The 22,665-nt window shown below is 32.8% G+C and overlaps 1 protein-coding gene across 1 annotated transcript in view; it reads left to right on the forward strand.

The window, feature by feature from the left end:
* Positions 1 to 22,665, forward strand: part of LOC140432404 (sodium/potassium/calcium exchanger 5-like) — a 169,242-nt gene that overhangs the window by 136,089 nt on the left and 10,488 nt on the right. Inside the window, exons 5-8 of the mRNA XM_072520281.1 lie at positions 4,051 to 4,221; positions 9,918 to 10,362; positions 13,879 to 14,085; positions 14,701 to 14,802. Coding sequence (XP_072376382.1) covers positions 4,051 to 4,221; positions 9,918 to 10,362; positions 13,879 to 14,085; positions 14,701 to 14,802 — 925 coding nt within the window. The remainder of the gene's footprint in view (positions 1 to 4,050; positions 4,222 to 9,917; positions 10,363 to 13,878; positions 14,086 to 14,700; positions 14,803 to 22,665) is intronic.

The raw sequence follows: 22,665 nt of genomic DNA on the forward strand, positions 1-22,665 counted from the left end.
ACGGCATAGCTGAGAAAGTAGGCATCTCAGAAGTTTGCGTATGTCATATCCTGTATGAAATTTTGGATATAGGGAAGCTGTGGGTGCGATGGCTGCCTCGTTTGCTCAATCCGGACAATAATCGCAACCGTGAGATGAATTTAAATCAGTATTTGACGCTATTTAAGCGTAATTCGAAGGAGTTTCGATTGTTGGTAACCGTCAATAAAACATGGATCCACTGGTATACACCAGAGACCAAGAAACAGTCGAAACAGTGGACGTTTCCCGGCAAACATTTTCCAAAGAAGGTAAAGAATGTTCTATCGGTCGGAAAGGTGATCTCTACCATTTTCTGGGATTCATAATAGGTGCTCTACATCAACTACATAGAGAAGTGCAAAACGGTCACAGGACTCTACTACACCGAATTATTGGTCCGATTTTATGTCGAATTGCAGAAACAACGACCTCATTTGGCAAAGAAAAAAGTGCGCTTCTACTATGACAACGCACCAACTTATACCTTCTTCATCGTCACGGCGAAATTGGTCGAATTGGGCTACGAACTGTTACTCCATCCACCATATTCTCCAGATTTGGTCCCGTGTGACTTCTTTTTGTTTGCAAACTTGAAAAAGGCTTTCGCCGGGCAGCAATTTAAGTCGAAAAAGAAGGTCATCGCCGCCACAGAAGCCTACTTTGTAGACCTCGAGAAAACGTATTTTTCAGACGGGTTAGATAAATCGCTACATTAAGTGTATAGAGCTAAAAAGAGACTATGTTAAAAAATAAACCGCTACCTTACCAAATTTTTCGGTTTTCTTTTGTGGGCACAGTATTTATCGGACCGCCCTAGTAAGCATTTAAACGATTAGAGTAGGGTAAAAGGATATTAACATCGATGGACAAAAATTAAATCTTCTCCAATATACCGATAACACTGTTTTCATAACAGACAACTTAAGAGATGTGGCTTTTTATCTAAGCATTACAGCTATGGTTCTATTTTTAATTGTTTTAATTTTTTTGGCGGGTACCTGATCTTCCCCTTACAGTTTCTAATATTTCTGCCGAAAATAGATTAAACGAAACATCTGACAGTAAACCATCTTCTTTTATCAAATTATTTTATTAAATTCCTAAAGAAATTTTATAAAAATAGAAAAAGAGATTCGGAAAAAACTTACATTTATGTAATTTACAAATTCATTACTCAACCTTCCTTGTAAATAACTGAACAACTAAAAGTCTCTTGCTTCCTGGTGAATCGATTTACTTAACAATTTATCAAGATTTTTCCAGTTTTTAACTTTCTTGTTAAGTTAATATTTACTCGAGTATGACAAAGTGTTTCTACCGAAACCCAAAATTGTTCTTTAATATTAAAACATGATGGCGAATGAGGAAAGTGAAAAGTAATGATTTAACGTGTCGTTTATTTTGCAACCCTCGCTTCGTCCAGAAATAAGCGATTAAATTTTGATGTTTTTTTTTTTCAAATTACCAGTTTAATTTTTTAGTTTTAAAACTACTTTCTTTGATTAGGTGATGATTTTAAAATCAACCAAAAGGTTTTTTTTCATAAAATATAATTGTTTTGAAAAAAAAAACATTAATTCTTATGGCTTGATATTGCTTGCTCATCTAATTGCATATTCAATCGCATTGACTGCATTCAAAATAACTCAAGAAAGTATACACGAGATTAAAAAAGAATTTTTAAAATTCAGAAGAAACACATAAAGTTGAAGACCACTGGAATCAGATCAACACTGTAATGCAAAAAACAACCAAAAAGTATAAAACATAAGTATAAAAAAAGAATACAACAAAATCAATAAAGAAATCAGAAATAAAATCCGAGATGTAAAACAAAAATGAAACTGCAGCAAAAAATAACTAGATCATATTGGTCAACTGCAAGTAGTCTACTTAATAAACAAGGAAATATTAGAGTCAACGAACAAGATCAAATAGAGAGTCGGAAAGAATATATTGAGGAATTATTTGATGACGAAAGGACAGAAACTCAAATGAAAAATATACCGATTGGTCCAAACATAACCTTTGATGAAATGAATCGATCTACGAAACTATCAAATACTTAGAAAGTAACCAGGCCAAATGAAATTCCCAGCGAAATAATAAAACTACTCGACGATAAAGATAAATATTATCTTCTAAACCTCCTCAAAAAAATATTCGAAACAGAGCATATACCAACAGAGTGGTTACTATCAACATTTGTAATGATACCGAACAAAATAAACGCTATGCAATGTAGCGATCATCGCACCATCAGTGTGATGAAGTATGTACTGAAAATTTTCTTAAAAATACTTCACTCGGGAATTTACAACAAAATAGAAATACAACTAAGCGAAACACAGCTTGGTTTTAGAAACTAACTTGGAACTTGAGAAGCATTATTCTCTGCATCAAGCATTATCCTTTAACCAGAGCACTCACGGTAAACTAATACGTGTCTTGAAACAGGTGGGAATTGATGACCAAGACCTCCGTTTTATCAAAAATTTCTTTTGGAATTAATGTGCAGTCATACGATTTAATCAGGACATGATAGAAGCAGCGAAGATACGACGTAGAGTGAGGCAAGGGTGTATTTTATTGCCTCTAGTTTTTAATATCTATTTCGATTTTATCTTCAAAGAAGCCTTATATAAAACGATAAATAATTCTAAAACAAAATTTCGTAAATTTTGGTTGTCAGCACAACTGAAAAACAATCAATAAACATTCGAATGAATGGAGTAAAGTTAGAAAGAGTCAACAATCTTACCTATATGGACGGCAACGTTAACGATAACTCAGATATAAACAAAGAAATAAGAATACGCATTGAAAAGCCAGACTTGCCTTGTATATATTAAAGAAAATTCTTATTAATAGAAAAATTTTAATAAACCTTGTAATCAGATTAATACTCTGCTGGACCCTTATATAAACACTAATGAAAAAATTAGAGGCATTTGAGACGTAAATATACTGACAATTATTATATAAAAATTGGGTTAATCGAGTAAGAAATAAAATAGTTTTACACCGAACGAAAAAGAGCACAGAAATGAAAAAAACAATAAAAATTCGAAAGTTACAATATTTCGTCTATGTAATGAGGCATGACATCAAGAAATGAAAATATCCAGGAAAATATTGAAGGTAAGAGCGGAATAGGTCGCAAACAAATGTCATAGCTACGGAACATAAAGAACTGGACAGGCATAAATAACACTGGCGATCTTTTGCATGCCGCAAAAGACAGACGTCTGGCCTTAAGATAATTCGCCAACGCACTATAGGTGCACGGGACTATAAGAAGAAAAATGAGGCATGCAGGGGTATAATCTTCTCATAAGAAGCGGCTCAGGCCGAAGAAGAACATGCGGGCTCCGACATCTCCGAGAGTGGTATTAAGATACATCCCTTAATCTGTTTCAGGATGCCGTAAATCATATGATCGCTAACGTTTAATAATCGGATAGGTTACAGAAAAATGAAGAATGCATTTTGTGTAGTAAACATATTAATCTCAGATTCAGAACACTAATCTTAAAATTTTATTTTAAGCCTGTCTATACTTTAAAAGGTACGAGTTATCGGTTTTATCTAGGAATAGTATGCGTGTACAAATGGACAGAGGTAGAAATATAGATTTGCATCGAAAAATTAAGAAAGATAAAGAAATAATCAACACCTATAAAAAATAACTTATATTTCTATATAAAACATATTGTTAGTGGACCTAAACTTTCGCTGCTTCAAGCATAATAAAAGGTATAATAAAAGGCAAAAGCAGTAAAGGAAGAAGAATAATTTCTTGGTTAAAGGATTTCAGAGATCAACTGGATTGGTAAAACTAAAAACTAGAATAGCTACAAATAAAATCATAAACAGATCTAAAAAGAAGAGTCACAAATAAAGAGTATGTTTATAATTTGTGATTTAATTCAACTATTGAATTTAATAAATATGATAAACTACAAAGAAACTTTTTAAAAACAATCATTTTCTTGTTTAAATTTAATAAATTGTTTTTTTTTTGCATAGGATGTGGCTGCAGCGACATTTATGTCCATCGCTACCTCTACTCCGGAATTCTTTACGAATATAATAGGTACATTTGTAACAGAATCTGATTTGGGTATTGGTACTATTGTTGGTTCTTCCTTATTCAACGCTCTTGGGGTGCCTGCCGTTGGAGGTTTAAATAGCCCATTCGTAAGTACTACTTTTACTTTCTTTATTTTTTATATACATATCAGTGATTGATGACTTATATTCATAAGATCCGTTATGCTTTGTTGCGCGCAAAGTTTAAATAATTTATTTCGTCATGGAAGAAGTTGAGTTCGGAATAGCAGTTCCAGTTGTTATTTCATGGTCGACCATGTGTTGTGGAAAGTCCTTGAAAAACGATGAGGCTTAGGAGGTTTCTCCCATGTCGGTAAAATATGTTCTACCAGAATGTGGACAAGAAAAAAATCAATACAGCCAAAAAACTAAAACAAAAAACCTTGTGTTACCGACTACATTCATTTTAAATTTCCTTGTCATAGAAAAACCAATCTTTTGAAAGAACAGAGCTGATGTCAAAGATAATTAAATGAATACAATTGTTATTAAAATAAATTAGTCAAAATGATTTAAATAAATGTTCAACACGCATATACGAACGATTTATAAAGATAAATAAAACATGCTATGTAGGTTATGTACAAAAAAACTATAAGACAGATACAGTACGTTAAGTTTTGGATTAGATGTTGGAAATACATAAAGCACTAAAATCGGCAACATTGCCTAACATATACTTCTAGACAGAAAACGAGAAAATCATTTAGTAACACATAACAACGCAAGGTGTATGCAACCCCGTCCGTCGATTTTTGTTTTGCTTACGTAAAACCGGTTCATTTGTTATAACATAAATTCGAGGAAAATATATTGACCATTATAAGGCGATGCATTTGTATCGGTTTTTAATAATGTGAACATTTTTTTGTCTTTGAATTAAAAATAAAAGCGCATTTCTTTAAAAACAAAAAATATACTCTTATTGAAAATAAAAAATAATTTCTAATAAAATAAGAAATATTTCTTTATGTCCTACAGAAATGAATTATTCATTCTACGCCTGCATTGCCCACTGGGTGGATCAAGTAGCTTGGTGGGTGATGTTGACGGTCTCAAGCCCGAATAAAGGAGGAGGGTTGTAGGGTTAGGTTAGCAGCCTGCCATATATAACAATAAAAAAAAGCTCAAAGAACTGATGACGAGCCTCGGACTAGGACAGAAAATATGGTAACGATAAAGGCGAGAAAAAGGACGACGAACTGGAAAACGAAAAATATAATGAGAGTGGGGACGTGGAACATAAAAAGCCTAAATAACCGAGATCAGAAAATAGAACAAGAGTTGAGAGAATATGAAATAGATATCTCCGTCCTACAGGAAACAAAGAGGAAAGGTAAAGGACAGACGTGGCTTGGAGAATATTTACCAATATATAGTGGGGTTCTGAAATAAGAAAGAGCAAAGGAAGGTGAAGCAATAATAATCAAAACAAAATATAACGATCAAATGAAAGATTGGCAGTACATATCTCAGAGAATACTTTTAGTAAAACTTAGGGCGAACAGCAAAATTATTAACATAATAGTGATATATGCACCAGAAGACTGCAAACCTGACAGCGATAAAGAAGAATTCTATGATGAGCTACAAACATTAGTGGAAAGAGAAGTGAAGCAAAATTAATTACTTATATTCTTGGGAGATTTCAATGCCAGAATAGAAGACAAAGTAATACCAGGAATAACACAAAGGTTTAATTAAAGAGTTATCAATGAAAACGGAAAAAGAATGGTGGAATTCTGCACATCAAATGAACTAAATATAACCAACACATTTTTTGATCATAAAATTTAACACAAATACACATTTGAAAATACAAGAGGACATAGATCAATGATAGATTATGTTGTCACAAACAGAAATATTTACCATAAACAGATAGTGGATGTGAGAAGTTTGACGTCACCCAATGTGGGAAGCGATCACTATTTGGTACTTGGTAAAATTAGATTCAATTAAAGATGGAAAGAGAAGCTTAAACAAACCAATGCAGAGGAAATAATAAAAATAGAAAATTTAAGAGATGACTCCATAAAATCATTATATTAAAAAAGGCTAGAACAGAAAATACAAATGAAGAATATCGAAAATGAAAGTAATGTAGAGATTAGCTGGAGAAAACTTAAGAAAAATATTCTAGTTTACACTAGAGGTTAAACAAAAATGTCACCAAAAAAAGAAAGCTTTCCTAAAATACAAGTCAGAAAAACGAATGAATCATATGAAGAATATAAAAAAATAAGAACTGAAACTCATCAATTGGTAAAAAAAAAAGGTTACTGGGAAAGATTCACAAAAGGACTAGAGATGGATTTCTATGGACAACAGAAACAAGTTTGGCGCTTCATAAGACAACAAAGAAGCGAAATGAAAGAACTAGTTGAAATAGAACACATACAAGAGGATACATGGGAGGACTTCCTGACAGAAATGTTTAAAAAATAAAACGAAGAACCTTTATCAGAAACGTAAAATATAATATAATAACTGAGGAAAAGACCGAAATCTCGCAAAACGATGTGAAAGAAGGAATAAACAAATTAAAAACAGAAAGTCGCCAGGAGAAGGTCAAATACCAAACGAACTCTTAAAATATAAAGGTGATCAGCTCGTACAACAACTGCAACTTTTTATTAATAAAATAATCACCACGAACAGAATACCAGATGAATGGAGGAGAGCGATCATGGTGATGTTCTTCAAAGGAGATAAGAAAGACCCCAAAATTTATCGAGATATAAATCTATTAAATACAGCACTCAAATCGACAACAAGAATAATATCGACAAAAATAAACGAACGAATATCTCTGCAAGAGGAACGGCAAGGATTTCGGACAGGAAGATCATGCACGGATGCAGTTTTTGTAATAAGAGAAATAAAAGAAAAGAAGCTGGAATACAACAAACCAGCATATATGTGTCTGATAGATTTGAAGAAAGCGTTTGATAGAGTGAGAATTCGGGACGCGATACATTTATTATATGAAAAGGGAATATCACTGTATTTAGTAAAAACCATTGAGAATATATATAAAGATAACATTGCTATGGTAAGATGTAAGGGAAAACTATCGCAACCTATTAAATAAGAAACTGGCATTAGACAAGGAGATTCGCTGAGCCCATTAATATTTAATTTGATAATTGATGAAATCATACAGAAAGTTTAAAAAAGAAGAGGATATAGAATCGGAGAAAAGGAAATAAGGATAATATGCTACGCCGACAACGCCTTAATAACAGCCGAAAATAAAGATGACCTACAAAGATTAATTAAAGAATTCGAAGATACGGCGCTCATATACAACATGGAGATCTCAACAGAGAAAACTAAAACGATAGTGATATCAGTGTAACCGAGACGATGTAAACTAGTAAATAACAAAATAATTGAACAAGTGATGGAAACTGAATACATGGGAATAAAACTGTCAAGCTACGGAAAAGTGGAAGAAGAAGTACAAAAACAAGTAAACATGGCAAACACAGCACCAGGATGTCTCAACAACACAATCTAAAGAAACAAATACCTCACAACGGAAACGAAAACCAGGATATATAAATCAACAATAAGACCGATAATGACGTACACAGCGGAAACAAGAGCAGATACGGCGAAAACACAAAAACTACTAGTGGAATGGAATCAACACATCGAAAGAATGACAGAAAATAGAATAGTACGAATAGCACGAGACAAATCGCCAGATGGAAGAAGATCATTGGGACGACCGAGGAAAAGATGGTCAGACAACTTCAATTGAGGCTAAAAACCGAAGTAAAACAGGCATTAAGCTTATTTATAAAGTAGGAAGAAGAAGAAGAAGAAATTATTCAAATATTTGACCTTCTACGGCTAAAAAATATTTTAATTTGTCATAAAAACTTCTGCGGACAGATGTAAGAGTTTCTGCTGTAATAGAATGGTAGACTTCTCTTATTCGGTTTCTTAATTCATCCAAATTTTGGGCTCTTGCCCTAGGATGATCGTAGATGATGCTTTTTAAATGTCCCCAAAAAAGATGTCCATGGGTATAAGATCTAAAGATTGGGCAGGTTACTTAATATCGCGTGTTCCACTGATAACTTGATTCGGGAAAGTATTGTTTAAGTACTTCCTAATTATTCGAGCGTTGTGAACTGAACCCAACTGTCTTGATAGAACCAAACATTCTCCAGATATACATCAGGAAGATTGAGAATAGCGGGAAAAACATTATTCTCTAACAAATCGAGGTATACTCTACTATTCAAGTTGCCCTCAATAAAAAATGGACCTATTATGTGGTCTCCTAAAATGCCAGTCCAAACTTTTTGAGGACGTTGAGTTTAGTAGAAAACACTTCCGTGTTGGTTTCCCGCGCTTAATACCTCGTAATGAAAGGATTGTGTTTTCCTACTAACGAAATATAAGATTCATCAGTAAATAAAATGTTTTTAATAAAATTGGGTTCGTTATTAGAGTTTCACAAATCTCCAGTCTTCGAAAGTAATCGTCTAGATAAAGCTGCTGCTGCTAAGATCTAACTCTATAGCAACGCTTGTACTTAAACGTGTTGAATCTACCTCGATTGTTGCACAAATTTGTGTGAAATTTTTGAGGCAATAACAACTCTTAAAATTTTTAATAATATTATGAACTGACTGTACCTAAGGAATTGGTCTCGCTTAAAAAAAAACAGTAAATAAATCTACACGTTGTTGTCCAGAATTACCAGCATGAAACCCTTATATTATATAAACCTTTTCTGTAGAAGTATAAACAGACATGTTGTTTACAAAAAATACTATATTATTGGCAAATTATTGGCGACGAGGCAACCGAGGCTCGTGGAAAGTCGACGGCGCGCATTGTTGCCATTTATAGTGTGTATATCTAATTTAAAATTTAACGTACGCTATAAAATATTACCAAAAAAACACTGGTAGATGAGAGATATTAAAAAAGCATATTTTCTACTTTTACACCAAACTAAAACTAATATGACAGAAGTTAGGAGTTGCCAACTGACAAATATATTGTGTGGCTTATAATCGGAGCATAGATATTTTATATATGTCTAGGTCATAGAATAGAACTTAGTAGGTACGAGATCTTAAAGTCAATGAATAAAATTAAAAAATAAATATTAAATAGGATATTTAGTTAATTGTAGAGTTGAGCGCCAACTATTTTTAGATTAAAAATGATAAAAAAAGTGATAAAAATTTAATAAGTAAATAAAATCAACAAAAATTAAAATAAAATAATTTTTTAAAGAAAAATAACAAACACGTAATAAATAACGTAATAAATAACGTTACAATATGGACAAGATATTTTATAAATTGATATTGATAACTCCGTCACTAAGTGCTTTAATTAAATAAATAAAGAAAGTGTATTATTACATGTTATTTTTGATAACTTTTTACTCCCACTTAGTGAAAAGCAAGTTTATTTGTAAGACAAACTTACATACTACTTTGTAATACGCTAGCAGAAAAAATATATTTAGCATACACTATTAATTAGTAGCCACTAAAATTAAAGAAGTTAAGTAGACAGCTTATTATCTTATCATGCTTAGTGCATTTATAACTTTTAAAGTGCTCACATGAACCTACAAATTAAACCGTTTACAAATACAATGACTCAAAACTAAATATAATATTGTTTTTTTCCTTTTACTGTTTAGGCATTTAGCTTCAAGGTTTCTAAAATAAAAGAAATTTAAATTTAGTTTTTGATCACTATATCTTACATAGTTTTAATCAATATTTTTGCTTTATTTGCAGCCTCTTCAACTAGATTGGTTTCCTTTAACCAGGGACTGCATTATCTACCTGATCTCTGTAACAGTCCTCATTGTTATATCATGGGATGGAAAAATCTTCTGGTTCGAAACATTAATACCCCTTACAGTTTACGTAACCTACTTCGTTATCATGTTCAACAACAAACGTATAGCTAAATTCGTCAAGAACAAGATCCAAAGAAATACAGTTGAGATTAGTCCAGAAACACCACCGGTCAGAGAAAGCGCCAACGGTGATATAAGAAAACTTAGTGAAATTGCTGAAAAGAAGTTAAGTAATAAGAAACACAGTCGCGATGAAAATGACGCTCCAAAACACTCAATCATGTCAGCGTATGGTACGTATTTGGAAGGTGCCGATAATCCCGCGTTTGAAACAGAGCATCAGAAGGTTCTTGAAGCAATTCAGGAGGAAGAGAAAAAAGGTAAGTCATTAAATTTTATGTTTAAGCGTTTAAGAGTAATGCTTAACCATTTTTTAAATTAAGTGCTTTTCGTTTAAACTCTAAACTCTAAATGTGCGCTTATCCTATAATCCTTTTAATTTAATCAAGGCTAATTCATCAAATAAGATTTTAGAAATTTAATATTATTAGATTCATTAGAATTTTTCTGTTTTACAACACACATTTTATTTTTTTATTTCTTCAGCCCTTTTTAATTTTTCTTTGTCATTTTCATATTTTTTATATAAGTGTATGTAAAATCAATACTTCTTAAAATCATTTTACCATTCAATGTTGCCTTTATACAATATAACTACCATATGACTACTTTTCTTGATCCTAACCTTATCATAACAGTATTATGATATTCTTCTTCTTCAAGTGCCGTCTCCATCAATGGAGGTTAGCGGTTATGGTGGCAAACGTTTGTCTATCTTCAGCTGTTCTTAAGAGTTCCTCAAATCCAAGTCCTGTCCAGTTTCTGATATTACGTAACCAGGACAATTTTTTTCCTCCAATTCCTCGCTTTCCTTCTATTTTGCCTTTTATTATCAACTGAGGGATGTAGTATTTCTCGTTGCGCAACAAATGCCCTAAATAACTGGTTTTTCTTCTTTTGACTGTTCTCAATAGTTCTTTTTCTAAATTGAGTCTCGCTAGTACTTCTTCATTTGTTTTTCGTGCTGTCCAAGGAATTTTTTAAATTCTACGGTACACCCACTTTTCAAATGCCTCGATTCTATTCAGGCTCTTTATTTTTAAAGTCCATGTTTCGACTCCGTAGAGAAGAACAGACCAGATAAAACATTTTACAAGTTTTAATCTCAATTTAATATTTATATGTGTATCGCAGAATAGAACGCGCATCTTAAAGAAACTATCCCTAGCTTGAGCAATTCTCGCTTTAATTTCTTGTTCTGGGTCCAGCTTGCAATTAATCCAACAGCCAAGGTATTTGTATTGGTTTACCTGTTCTAAAATATTCCCATTTATTTTTATAGGTAAGGGGATATTCTGTTTTCTTTAGATCACCATTACTTTTGTTTTTTTTTCGTTGATCTTCATTCCAAACTCTCGACAAGCATCCTTAAGGTGGTCTATAACCCTCTGTAAGTTTGTGTCTGTATCAGCCAAGTATTATGATATTAGTAACTCTATTACCAGAGAGGAAAATGCCACTTAACCTCTAAAAATTATAAGAACAAGCTGAATTTTGCTGAGAATGTTAATTTGGGGACCCCAAAACAGTTGAAATAAAGTTTGCTATTTCTACCCCCGAGTTTCTTCATAAAACCCGCCTCGATGGGAGAAAACGGAAAGCATTGAGTTCCCAAGAATTTATAGGTCGTAGAAAGAAACTGTTTCAAACAAATGTATCTAAGGTAATGTTCTAGGTAAGATAAATGTAGCTAAGAAAAATATTTGTTGGCACTTTTTGTGTTTCTCTCATAAACAACGCTTGAAGGGACCGGTGATTTTAAATGTCAGGCTCGCAAAATCAATTTTTTTAAATAAAATTTGTATCTAACTCTACGGCAAAGACTCGATATTCGGTTTTGATTAGAGTGTCTTATAGACAAAAATTAAAATGTGTTTTTAAGGTAAGGAGCGCAGCTTTCATAAGCAGTTTATAAATTTTGTCCCAAATGAAATTAGTTTCTATAAAGTTTTCAAATAAATAAGCATTGGGCGATTTTGATATTGTAACCCGCCGGCAGTATTTGACTACAATCTGTGCAATCCTGCAATATGATCTAAATCGAAAGTTATATATGTTTTTGTGAAAATTGAAAATCGTTATGTTTCGCTTTTTACTTAAAATAATAAATTTACAAATGCTTCTTTTTAATTGCAAAAGAAGCATTTAAAATTACATAACCTCAGCTACAAATTCAACCAATGTCGTCTTTGTGGAAGAATTTTATGTGAAGTTTGAATTGTGAGTTTGTAATATAAAAGTTTAAATTTGACGTTTTTTAGGCATATTTTAAAATGCTTCATATTTGTTGCCATAACTAAAACTCTCATTTCATCAGATAGGTCTATCTTTTGAAGACTACACTCGAGCTAGCGAGCAGTGAAAGTTATACGGTTAATAAAAGTGAAACTTTTCATTGATCTCATGAAAAGCGTAAAAAATGGCAAAAATTGTAATTTTTTACGTTTATTTATTTAACAGCTTTATTAAAAGTGACCATATTTGCGGCAAAATAAAAAAATTGCATACAAAAGCTGCGCACTTCACCTTTAAAACGTGTTTTGATTTTTGTCGATAAGACTCTAATAAAAAAATATCGAATTTTCACCGTCGAGCTGTAACAAATTGAATTTAAAAAATTGATTTCGCGCGCAAAATTGATATTCAAAATAGCCGGTCGCGTCAAGTGTTATTTCTGAGAGAACGATTAATTATTCACAAAAAGGGCTAACAAAAATTTTGGTTCAGAATTATCCAGGTACATTTTTGTTTTTTTTTTTATAGCGTAGAGATTCTTGGGAAATCGATGTTTTTCGTTTTCGCCCATACGAGGGTTCGTTCATTTAAATAACTCCAAAATCACAACAACATTCAAAACAACTAACGCACTGAGATCTATCTTGTCTCAAAATCAAACCCAACAACAAATAAAAAGATCAAAAAACTGCATTTACAAAATACCCTGTGAATGCAGTAATTTGTATGTAGGAAAAACCGCAAGACCAATAGGTGTCAGGATAAATGAGCATGAAATATACATCAAGAGCAGCAGATATATGCCTCAGTAACTAATCCTCGTGTAATGAGCACAGAGTACAATGTAAAGATGCATCAATAATCATAAAAAAAGAGTTATCCTACTGAATAAAGAAAAATGTGTATCAAACCCATCAACAGATTACTGCAGCCTTTGGTCGCCAATACTGAAAGAAGAAGTTAACAAGAGGAGCATGCCAACAATAGTTAATTAAAGGAAGTTGCAAACACATCGTATATAATTATGCAATACATAATCTGGACTAATACACACACACACACACACACACACACACACACACACACACACACACACACACACACACACACACACACAAACAAGTAATACAAAAAACACACAAAATAGTCATCATTTCAAATTCCGAGGGTAAAAACACCACCCTCGGAATATCTAAAATTCTCAGAATTCCTTTAACCAAAGAAAGGCTATGGTTTACAAGATGGCCAAGTAACTCAATCATCAATTTTTTAAAATATAACCTATTAAACTTGTTAGTTATACATTTTCACAAAATTTTTATCATAATCATTTTTAAACAATTTACGGTGGACTTGAAATCAAAACGTAAAACCTTAGTTAAAAATGTCAGTCATTAAAAATGACGATCAATTGTGACTTAACCCCATGTAAACATAATATGTAACGCAGAAATGCCACAAGAAAAAATCAGTTTCAAAACATTTGATAATTTTGAACGTGCCTTTTGCTTTGTTTAATTTTTTATCTCTATTGTTTTTAGAGGCCAAGAAATCAATATTTAGGATACCAACAGGAAACATTTTTAAACAGTTTTTGTTCTACTACACTTGGCCTATCAAACTGATTCTGCAGTATACAGTTCCCAATCCTCAAACACATCCCAACTGGTATCCTGTTACCTTTTTGATGTGTATTGTGTGGATAGGAGTCAATTCCTATATTGTATCGTGGATGATTAGTATTATTGGTAAGTGATTTAGTTTAATAAATTTTCATAGGTTGGTCATAATTATCTTAGTTTACTTTTCTTTTGTACTTTGAATTGCATAGGAAATAAGTGAATTCTTACAATCTTAAGTAAATGTTATTGTAGTTTGATTATAGGCTACCAGATTCGAGGCTTGCAATAAATGCCCAATCATCAGACCACAGTACATAGGTCTTTAATTTAACAAGAACTAAAAGATATTGGACTCAAAAAGGCGCCTCTAGGATGTTTAAATCTGTAGCTCACCACCACTCTCAAGGTTTTGTAGTGTGCTACAAAATTATACTACTAAAAGATAGTAGAAGAGCCTGCTTGTGTCTGATATTTTTTATTTTTTATTAAAAGAAAGACCTATGTAGTGGGGTCTGATGATGGGGCATATATTGTAAGCCTCGAAATCGGTAACCTATAATTCAACTACAATAAAAACTATTAAATATTGTGAGAATTGACTCATCTTCTATACATTAGTATTATGGACTCACATTGGCAACTTTTTCATCAGTTTTTAACTGTTTACCTTAAATGATTTATCTTACTTTTATGAGTAAATAAACATCTATAAAAGTAACTGACATCTGTGTTGTATTTTAGGAATCATTACGAAATTACCTGATGCACTTTTGGGTATGACTTTGATGGCAATTGGTGGATGTTTACCAGAAACAGTTTCAATGACGATTATTGCTCGAAGAGGTGAGTTATATATAAGTATTATATACTCTTAATCGGAAAAAATGACTATAAAGTTCAGTATATCTAGATAAAAAAAAAAAAAGAAAAAGAAAAGGACTCACACACAATTGAGTTTATTATACCCTGGACGACCAGTTTCGGGCTATACAATTTTAGCTTGTCATTAGTTTTCCGATACAAGGTTACTTAAGGACTAAAAAGAGAGAGAGGAAAAATGCTATAGTTGTTATAGGTTATTAAGTATACATTTTGACAACACTACGCATATAATGAGCCAAATTTAATATATTAAGTAAAATATAATTGCAGTATAACCAAATTACTATGCTCAGCAAGTTGAATTAATTCTTACATAATTTATACTTAAAAATTTATAAGAACTGTAGCATTTTTTCTCTTTTTTTTGTTGGTCCTCCTCCTCCTAAGTGTCTTCTCTGTTAAAGTTGGCAAATATGGCAAATTTCTCTCCATTCTGGGCTTGATGAATTAATTCATTTCCTTAAGTCTATAATGACTATAAGGAAGGCTGTTTTAAAACTTTCTACTGCCCAGTAGTTCTTGACATGTCTGTACCATATGCATAAAATTCAGGAGCATTTTGTTAGAGAAAAAATATATTGCTTGGATATGTACTCTTGATGCTGATGAGCGTTTACTATACAACAAGATTTATTCACGTCTAAGAGCAGAACTTAGTTGAAAATTTGATTCTGAATCACAGTTATACACAATCACTAGTGACATTTTGGTATAAAGAACTATTATTTTTTCAGCATCATTATCATAAAATTTTCACTCTTAACAAATTTATTGCCGTTTACTTTGACCTATTCCAATTTATTTACCACGGTGAGTCCGTACACAATACGCTATGTATTCAACGGAACATATATTAATAAAGTCACTGTTTAAAAAACCGTGAAGAAATATATTATTTGCTATTTTTGGTGTGTTAAACGAAGAGTAACTCCCTACCACCTACTTACCGAAACAGGTGATCTGAACGTATTCAATTTCATCGATTTGGTGTATGGAACGAAATCACACACTGTAGTGTATATATCTACACTTTTAGAACTACTAGTCCGCCAAAAGCTGCTCTTATCGCTAAGTCATGTTACATCTTTATAGCTGCAACAATAAATAAAATGTGTAACGTTAAGTCTTCTGATATCTTCTGTACACTATTTACAAAAATCAGAATGGTGTATATCAGTAGGTCAAATGTTAATTTTCGGCGCCACTATCGTTATCTGGAAAAAATTTTCTGCGTCCACTTATTTTTCAGACTGGTCGATGTAAATCTCCGATAACACAACATATTGAGGAAATGTGCCGGTACATATTATACATACGATATACATATTAACGTAAAGAGAGAAAGACGAAAACTATTAACAACAAACCCTTTATCGACGGCAGACATCCTAGCCAGTAATAAAGACAAATATCAAGAGGAATTAGCACGGAAACTAGTAGCAAATACCTTTGAGCACAAGAATATAGATGAACTAGCTGAGAAAATAACTAAAGACATACAAACAGTCCCTAAGAAACTTTCTTGCAGAATAAGAAAACAAAAAGAAGCTAAACTAAAACTCGAGACTCCAGAACAGATAGAGAAAAGAAGAAGAACGAACAGAGATAACCCGGACTATAAAGCGCTCAACAGAAGCGTTAAGAAAAATATTCGAAAAGACCTCAGAGCTTATAGAATAAACCAGATTCTTGAAACCATAGAGAACAATAAGAACATGAAAGTACTAAAAACATGTAAATCCGCTGGCAGGAATAAAATCATAAAGATAAAAGACGACCGTGGAACATTGTGCTCGCATAAGGAAGAGATCGTTAGAGAAATCCGAAAATTTTACGAGAAGCTGTATACTTCTACTATTCCGAACCCCGGTATACCAACAAAACATATCTTAAATGTGGGCTCAGAGGATCTCCCTAAAATAATAACATCAGAAATTAGAGCCGCCCTAAAACAAATGAAAAATGGGAAAACACCAGGAGAAGATAAAATTACTTCAGAGATGCTAAAAATGGGAGGCACTGCATTAGAAGAGGCAATGAGAGCATTACTGAATAAATGCCTATTGGAAGGACAAATACCAAAAGCATGGAAAATGCGGAAGTCATTCTACTCCATAAAAAAGGAGACGCCGCAAATATAGAAAACTACCGACCAATAGGCTTGTTGTCACACCTTTACAAATTACTAACCCGAATAATAACAAATAGATTGACAGCTAAGCTAGATGCATACCAACCGGTGGAGCAAGCAGGCTTTCGTAAGGGTTTTAGCACTATCGATCACTTGCAAACAATCCGGACAGTTATTGAAAAAACAATAGAGTACAACATACCACTACATCTGGCATTTGTAGATTATCACAAAGCATTCGACAGTATCGAGAAATGGGCTTTCTTAACAGCATTGGACGACGCCAGAGTAGGTTCAAGATATGCTGCCCTCCTTAAGAATATATACGATGATGCTACTTTTCACGTAAAAATAGATGATGATCTGGAAACTATGAAAATAGACCTTGGCAAAGGCGTGAGACAGGGTGACACCATCTCACCCAAGTTATTTACTTTAGCATTAGAAAATGTCTTCAAAAAACTAAATTGTGTCGAAAAGGGAGTAAAAATAGATGGAGTATATCTTAACCATTTGCGTTTCGCAGACGACATAGTACTAATAAGCACAGATATCCATGAACTAAAATCAATGCTACAAGATTTAAATCACAAATCGAATCAAATAGGATTAAAAATGAATCTCGACAAAACAAAGATATTAAGCAACAGCCTAGAAAACATCACGATAGATAACATCAATGTAGAAAAGGTAGAACAATATATATATCTAGGACATGCAATTAAAAACGAGAAGGAAAATCAAACCCTAGAAATTAAAAGAAGGACACAATTATCATGGGCTGCTTTTGGGAAGTTGAGTTTCATTTTAAAAGACAGAAAAATCCCAATACACTTAAAACAAAAAACCTATGACACTTGTATACTACCAGTTGCAACTTATGGATTGGAAACTATGGCAATAACAAGAAAAATGGCAGAACAATTAAGAGTAACTCAACGGGCCATGGAGAGGGCCATGTTAAATATAAGCCTCAGAGACAAAATTCCTAACACCGAAATACGTCGAAGAACTAAAGTAACCGACATCATGGAAAAAATAGCGACATTGGGATGGCAATGGGCAGCACATGCAGCAAGACAAGACACCAACAGATGGTCTCATAAAGTGACATTCTGGAGACCTCGAGAAACAAAAAGAAGCGTGGGAAGACCCAAAAAGAGATGGATAGACGATATAACAGCTGTAGCTGGAAAGCAATGGATGAGAATTGCAAAAGATTGGGAAGCGTGGAAACAATTGAAGGAGGCCTATGTCCAACAATGGATGAATGAAGGCTGAAGAAGAAGAAGAAGTGCCGGTACATCTTGGCAGTATCTCCAAGAAATAAGGATAAGAACCATACCATAAAAATAATTTACGGGAACGGTCTTCGGCCTCAAATATGGAGGGAATTCGTGGACAAGTTTAACCTTCCTTTAGTCAGCAAATTTTTTGGAGTAACCGAACGAAATGCTAATGCAGTAAACATGGACAATTCGTTAGAAGCCTTAGGCCTCGTTTTAAGAATAATCTTGTCGGTATATCTGATTTCCATCATAAAAATAGACCAAAAAACCGGAGAGCCAATTAGAAACACCAAAGGACTGTGCATGCCTTGTAAACCCAATAAACCAGGAGTCTTCATTGGCAAAATCATACCTAATAATCACTCGAGGGCGTTCTTGGTTCTTATGTGGACGAAAAAGCTTCCAAATAGAAGGTCGATCATGATGTTTTTCATCACGGAGATAGCGCTTTTCTGTTCGGAGATATACTCGTAGCGGACGAATTTGGGAATTTTTTTTCAGGGATAGCTTTGCGGACACTTTAAGATGAAAGGGGAAAAACGTTTTGATATCAAAAGTAAAAGCAGTGATTAGTTTTAGTAGATTACAAAGACGTTGTAGTTTTTGGAGTTAAAATGAGGGAAAAGGAGGACGTGCCGGTATGGCGGCCATTTTGGACCTGCCAATTCGTCCCTTTTACGTGTATGCTTTTATCATTCATTTTGCTGGATAAAATTTATAGGTACTCGAAGAGTTGTACCTCTTAGAAAACGTATTCAGTTAATGCACGTTTTTTTTCGGTACGCCGTCAATTTTTTTTTAAATCAAAGGTTATAGGTAACCCCCCTTTTATTCAGTACAAATATATATGAAATGCACTAAGTGCCAGTCTTCTGATAATAAAGACTAGGAGATATAGTACAAAGAGGTCTTTATACTAATTGTCAACATCTTTGGTTGTAGCAAAACGTGCAGATTAAGACAATCATTAGAAGTTTTCTTTCTTGTTTAAGTATAAAGGTTTTTATCTGAGGTTTTAAAGGTGGTCTGAAACTGTGAGTCTGTTGAATTTACCTCCACTCAATGTAGAATAGACTGGGTGAGAAAATTTTCATTTTTAACTCGCAACCTCCCAGTGGCTAATAAGGTCCTGTGGATATATAATGTATTGCAAAAGTTGATATTTGGTGCTATATATATATATATATATATATATATATATATATATATATATATATATATATATATATATATATATATATATATATATATATATATATATATGTATATATATATAGGTTATAGGTTTTGAAAATTATATCTAACAATAGAAATTCCATAGCGATCGGTCAATGGAAGTGATAAACGTTATTGATCTCATGAGAATTGGAAAAAAGACAAAAATCGTGCAACGTTCATTTATTTGACAGCTTTATAAAACTAGGTTTATTTGGGGCAAAACGTAAAAATTGCATACGAACCGTGCACTCTTCACTTTAAAGCACATTTTGATTTATGTCGATGGGGCACTCTCATTAAAAGCTAGCGAATTTTTTTTACAGTCGAGTTAATACAAATTTTATTTAAAAAATTGATTTCGTGTGCGCCACCGACATTCAAAATCGCCGGTCACTTCAAGAATCGTTTCTGAGGAAATAGTTTATTCTACACAAAAAGTTGTAATCAACATTTTTGTTCAACATCTTCACAAAAGGTGCACAAAATTGACATCCTCAGTAAAACTCAGCTGGTTCGTCTCGTTTTTCGAGATCAAATCTGTGACGATTATATTATGTACCACACAACCAAAAGAATAAGCCGATAATTAAACTTAAAAATCTTATTTTAATTTTATGATCAATTTTTGGCCTTCCACTGAAGATATTGTTAAACATAAACTTTATTGAATGCGCTAGACAAATCCTAATTTATTTTAAATATAAAATCATACTCGAAGCAATATATCGTTATTTCCTAAAATTAATATTAATTTTTTAGAAATAATCTGTTTTTTACAATAATTGTTGTATTAATTCAGCATTGTCATTGCCTCAAAGTCAATTTTGTTGCATGGGAATATGTATGAATGGAAATAACAAAATACGGATATAAAACCTCAAACAACGTTATTTAAGTAAATATTTCATAACAATACTTATTATTTTTATTGTTTTATTGGCAGAAAAACCAGAATAAGTAATGCCTATAAAATATAAAATAAAAACACTGAAATTAATACTACCGCAGAGATAAACCGCAGAATTTGCACGGCCAACAGATGCTATTTTGGGCTTAATCACCTTCTTAAATCCTCAATTATATCGTGGAATACAAAGGTAGAACTGTACAAAACAATAATATGCAAAGTTCTAATATATGGTTCAGAGACCTAGACTCTAACAAAAAGTAGTGGATGACAGTGAAGCGGTGAATAATAATGGAGTGTGGAAAGACGATAGAGCTTCGAACTTTATAGAATGTACCATAAAATAGGTACCGTAAAATAAAGTAAGATAGGACGTCTGAGGTTCTGAGGTGGATAGAGTATGTAACGCAGATGGAATAAAATAAACCAGCTAAAAAAACGCTCTTCAATAGATTCATTAGTCAGAGAAGAAGGGGAAGACCTGAACAAGGTTCTTTAAAAAAATCAATGAAGAAATAAGAAATATGGGAATACGTGCTTGGTAGAGGAAGGCGATGGATAGGAACGACTTAAAAAATAGTTGAAAAAAATATTCTATGACATATAATAATATTAATATGTACCGTATCTAAATTTTTGGAATAAGACTATAGGAAAAAGTCTTATACAGTCGAACGCGCTTATTGGAATAGTCTTCGTGACAAGAAAGAATATTCCTATAACTGAGATATTCTAATAATACATATGTTGGTGGCGAGTAGAAATAAGCAAACTTTTATTAAAAAATCAAATTAAATTTCCTGTGTATGCATAAGAAAACCAAAATGTAACTCAACCTTACATAATAAACAGACATATTTTAGAAGAGATCAACAAGTTCAAGTATCTGGGAGGTTGGATGGATAGGAGTCTAAATTCGGTTCTAAAAATAAGATTGAAAATAAAAACAGACCAGAAAATGTTTCGAAAAATCAAAAAACTTCTACGTGATTCTCGAATAAAACAAAATTCGACTACATTTATCAAAATGCTACATCTGGTCCACATTTCTCTTTGCAGTTAAAACGTAGACCGTTAACATATTAAGGATAAGTAAATTGAAGAACTTTAAAATGTGGATCTACTGGAGAATGAATGAAAGAAATGAGAACTTTTTAACACAGTAAAAGTTAGAAGTTGCACAGATTTGTATACTTAGGCTCCCTGATATCCATCAATGGCAATTGTTCCTAAAAAATCAAGCATAGACTAGCAATATCCCAAACCGAAACAGCTAAATCGATTAAAATATGGAAAGACCCAACAATAACAAAAAATACTAAGGCTCAGGTTGATCAATGCCCATATTTTTTTCATTGCTACATACGCAGTTCAAAGATGGACACTCATCAAATTGATAGGAATAAGATCGAAGCCTTCGAAGTGTGGGACTATAAAAGAATTCTACGTGTGTCCTGGATCGAAAATAGAACCAAACTGTCAATTCTGTAAAAGCTTCATATAAAAGACAGGCTATTAAAAAAAATAAAACGAGCATACCTGATTTACTTCGGCAACACAGCTAGAAGAACAGGGACTATAGAACTATTTTTAGTTAAAGGAAAGATAGAAGGCTGAAAACCAAGAAAAAGACCTCCAACATGATGGGCAGACCAAATAAAAATTCTAGTCGGAAAATCCCTATATAAAGCCGTCTATATGACATAGGATCGCAGCCAATGAATAGGAGGAGAAGTTAGAAAAATATCATACCTAGATCCATACTGAGAAAATTATAAGTATCAATATGCTTAACTTTCACAAAGTGAAAAAAAAGATCAACAGAAAGAGGAGATTAGAAAGCAAAAGACTATCGTGTCTAAGAAACATTTGAAAATAGATAGGGTTAAATTTGCAGATACTTGCAGACACAGATATAACAGATAATAAGAACAGCTGAAGACACAGAAGAGTTTGCAATTGCATTAGCTAACCTCCATTGAGGAGAGAGCACTTTAAAAAGCAGTGCATGCCTACAATACTAACAAGTATGAAATTTATTTAATATGTAGATATATACATAAGATTTTCTTATTAAAACAACGTAATAGAATTACTTACTTTTTCTTGAAAAATAATCGGTGATCTAGCCTGATTTTTCACAAAACAAAAATTAACATTAAAACTTGCCCAAGTACTTTCGCTTTCTAGGGCATCTTCATGGGCATTTTGTCAATTTTGGCCTATCCAACAATCATGTTATCATTATCACACATTATATGACACACATTATATCACAT

This window comes from Diabrotica undecimpunctata, chromosome 1 (genome assembly GCF_040954645.1).
Source record: "Diabrotica undecimpunctata isolate CICGRU chromosome 1, icDiaUnde3, whole genome shotgun sequence".
NCBI lineage: Eukaryota > Metazoa > Arthropoda > Insecta > Coleoptera > Chrysomelidae > Diabrotica > Diabrotica undecimpunctata.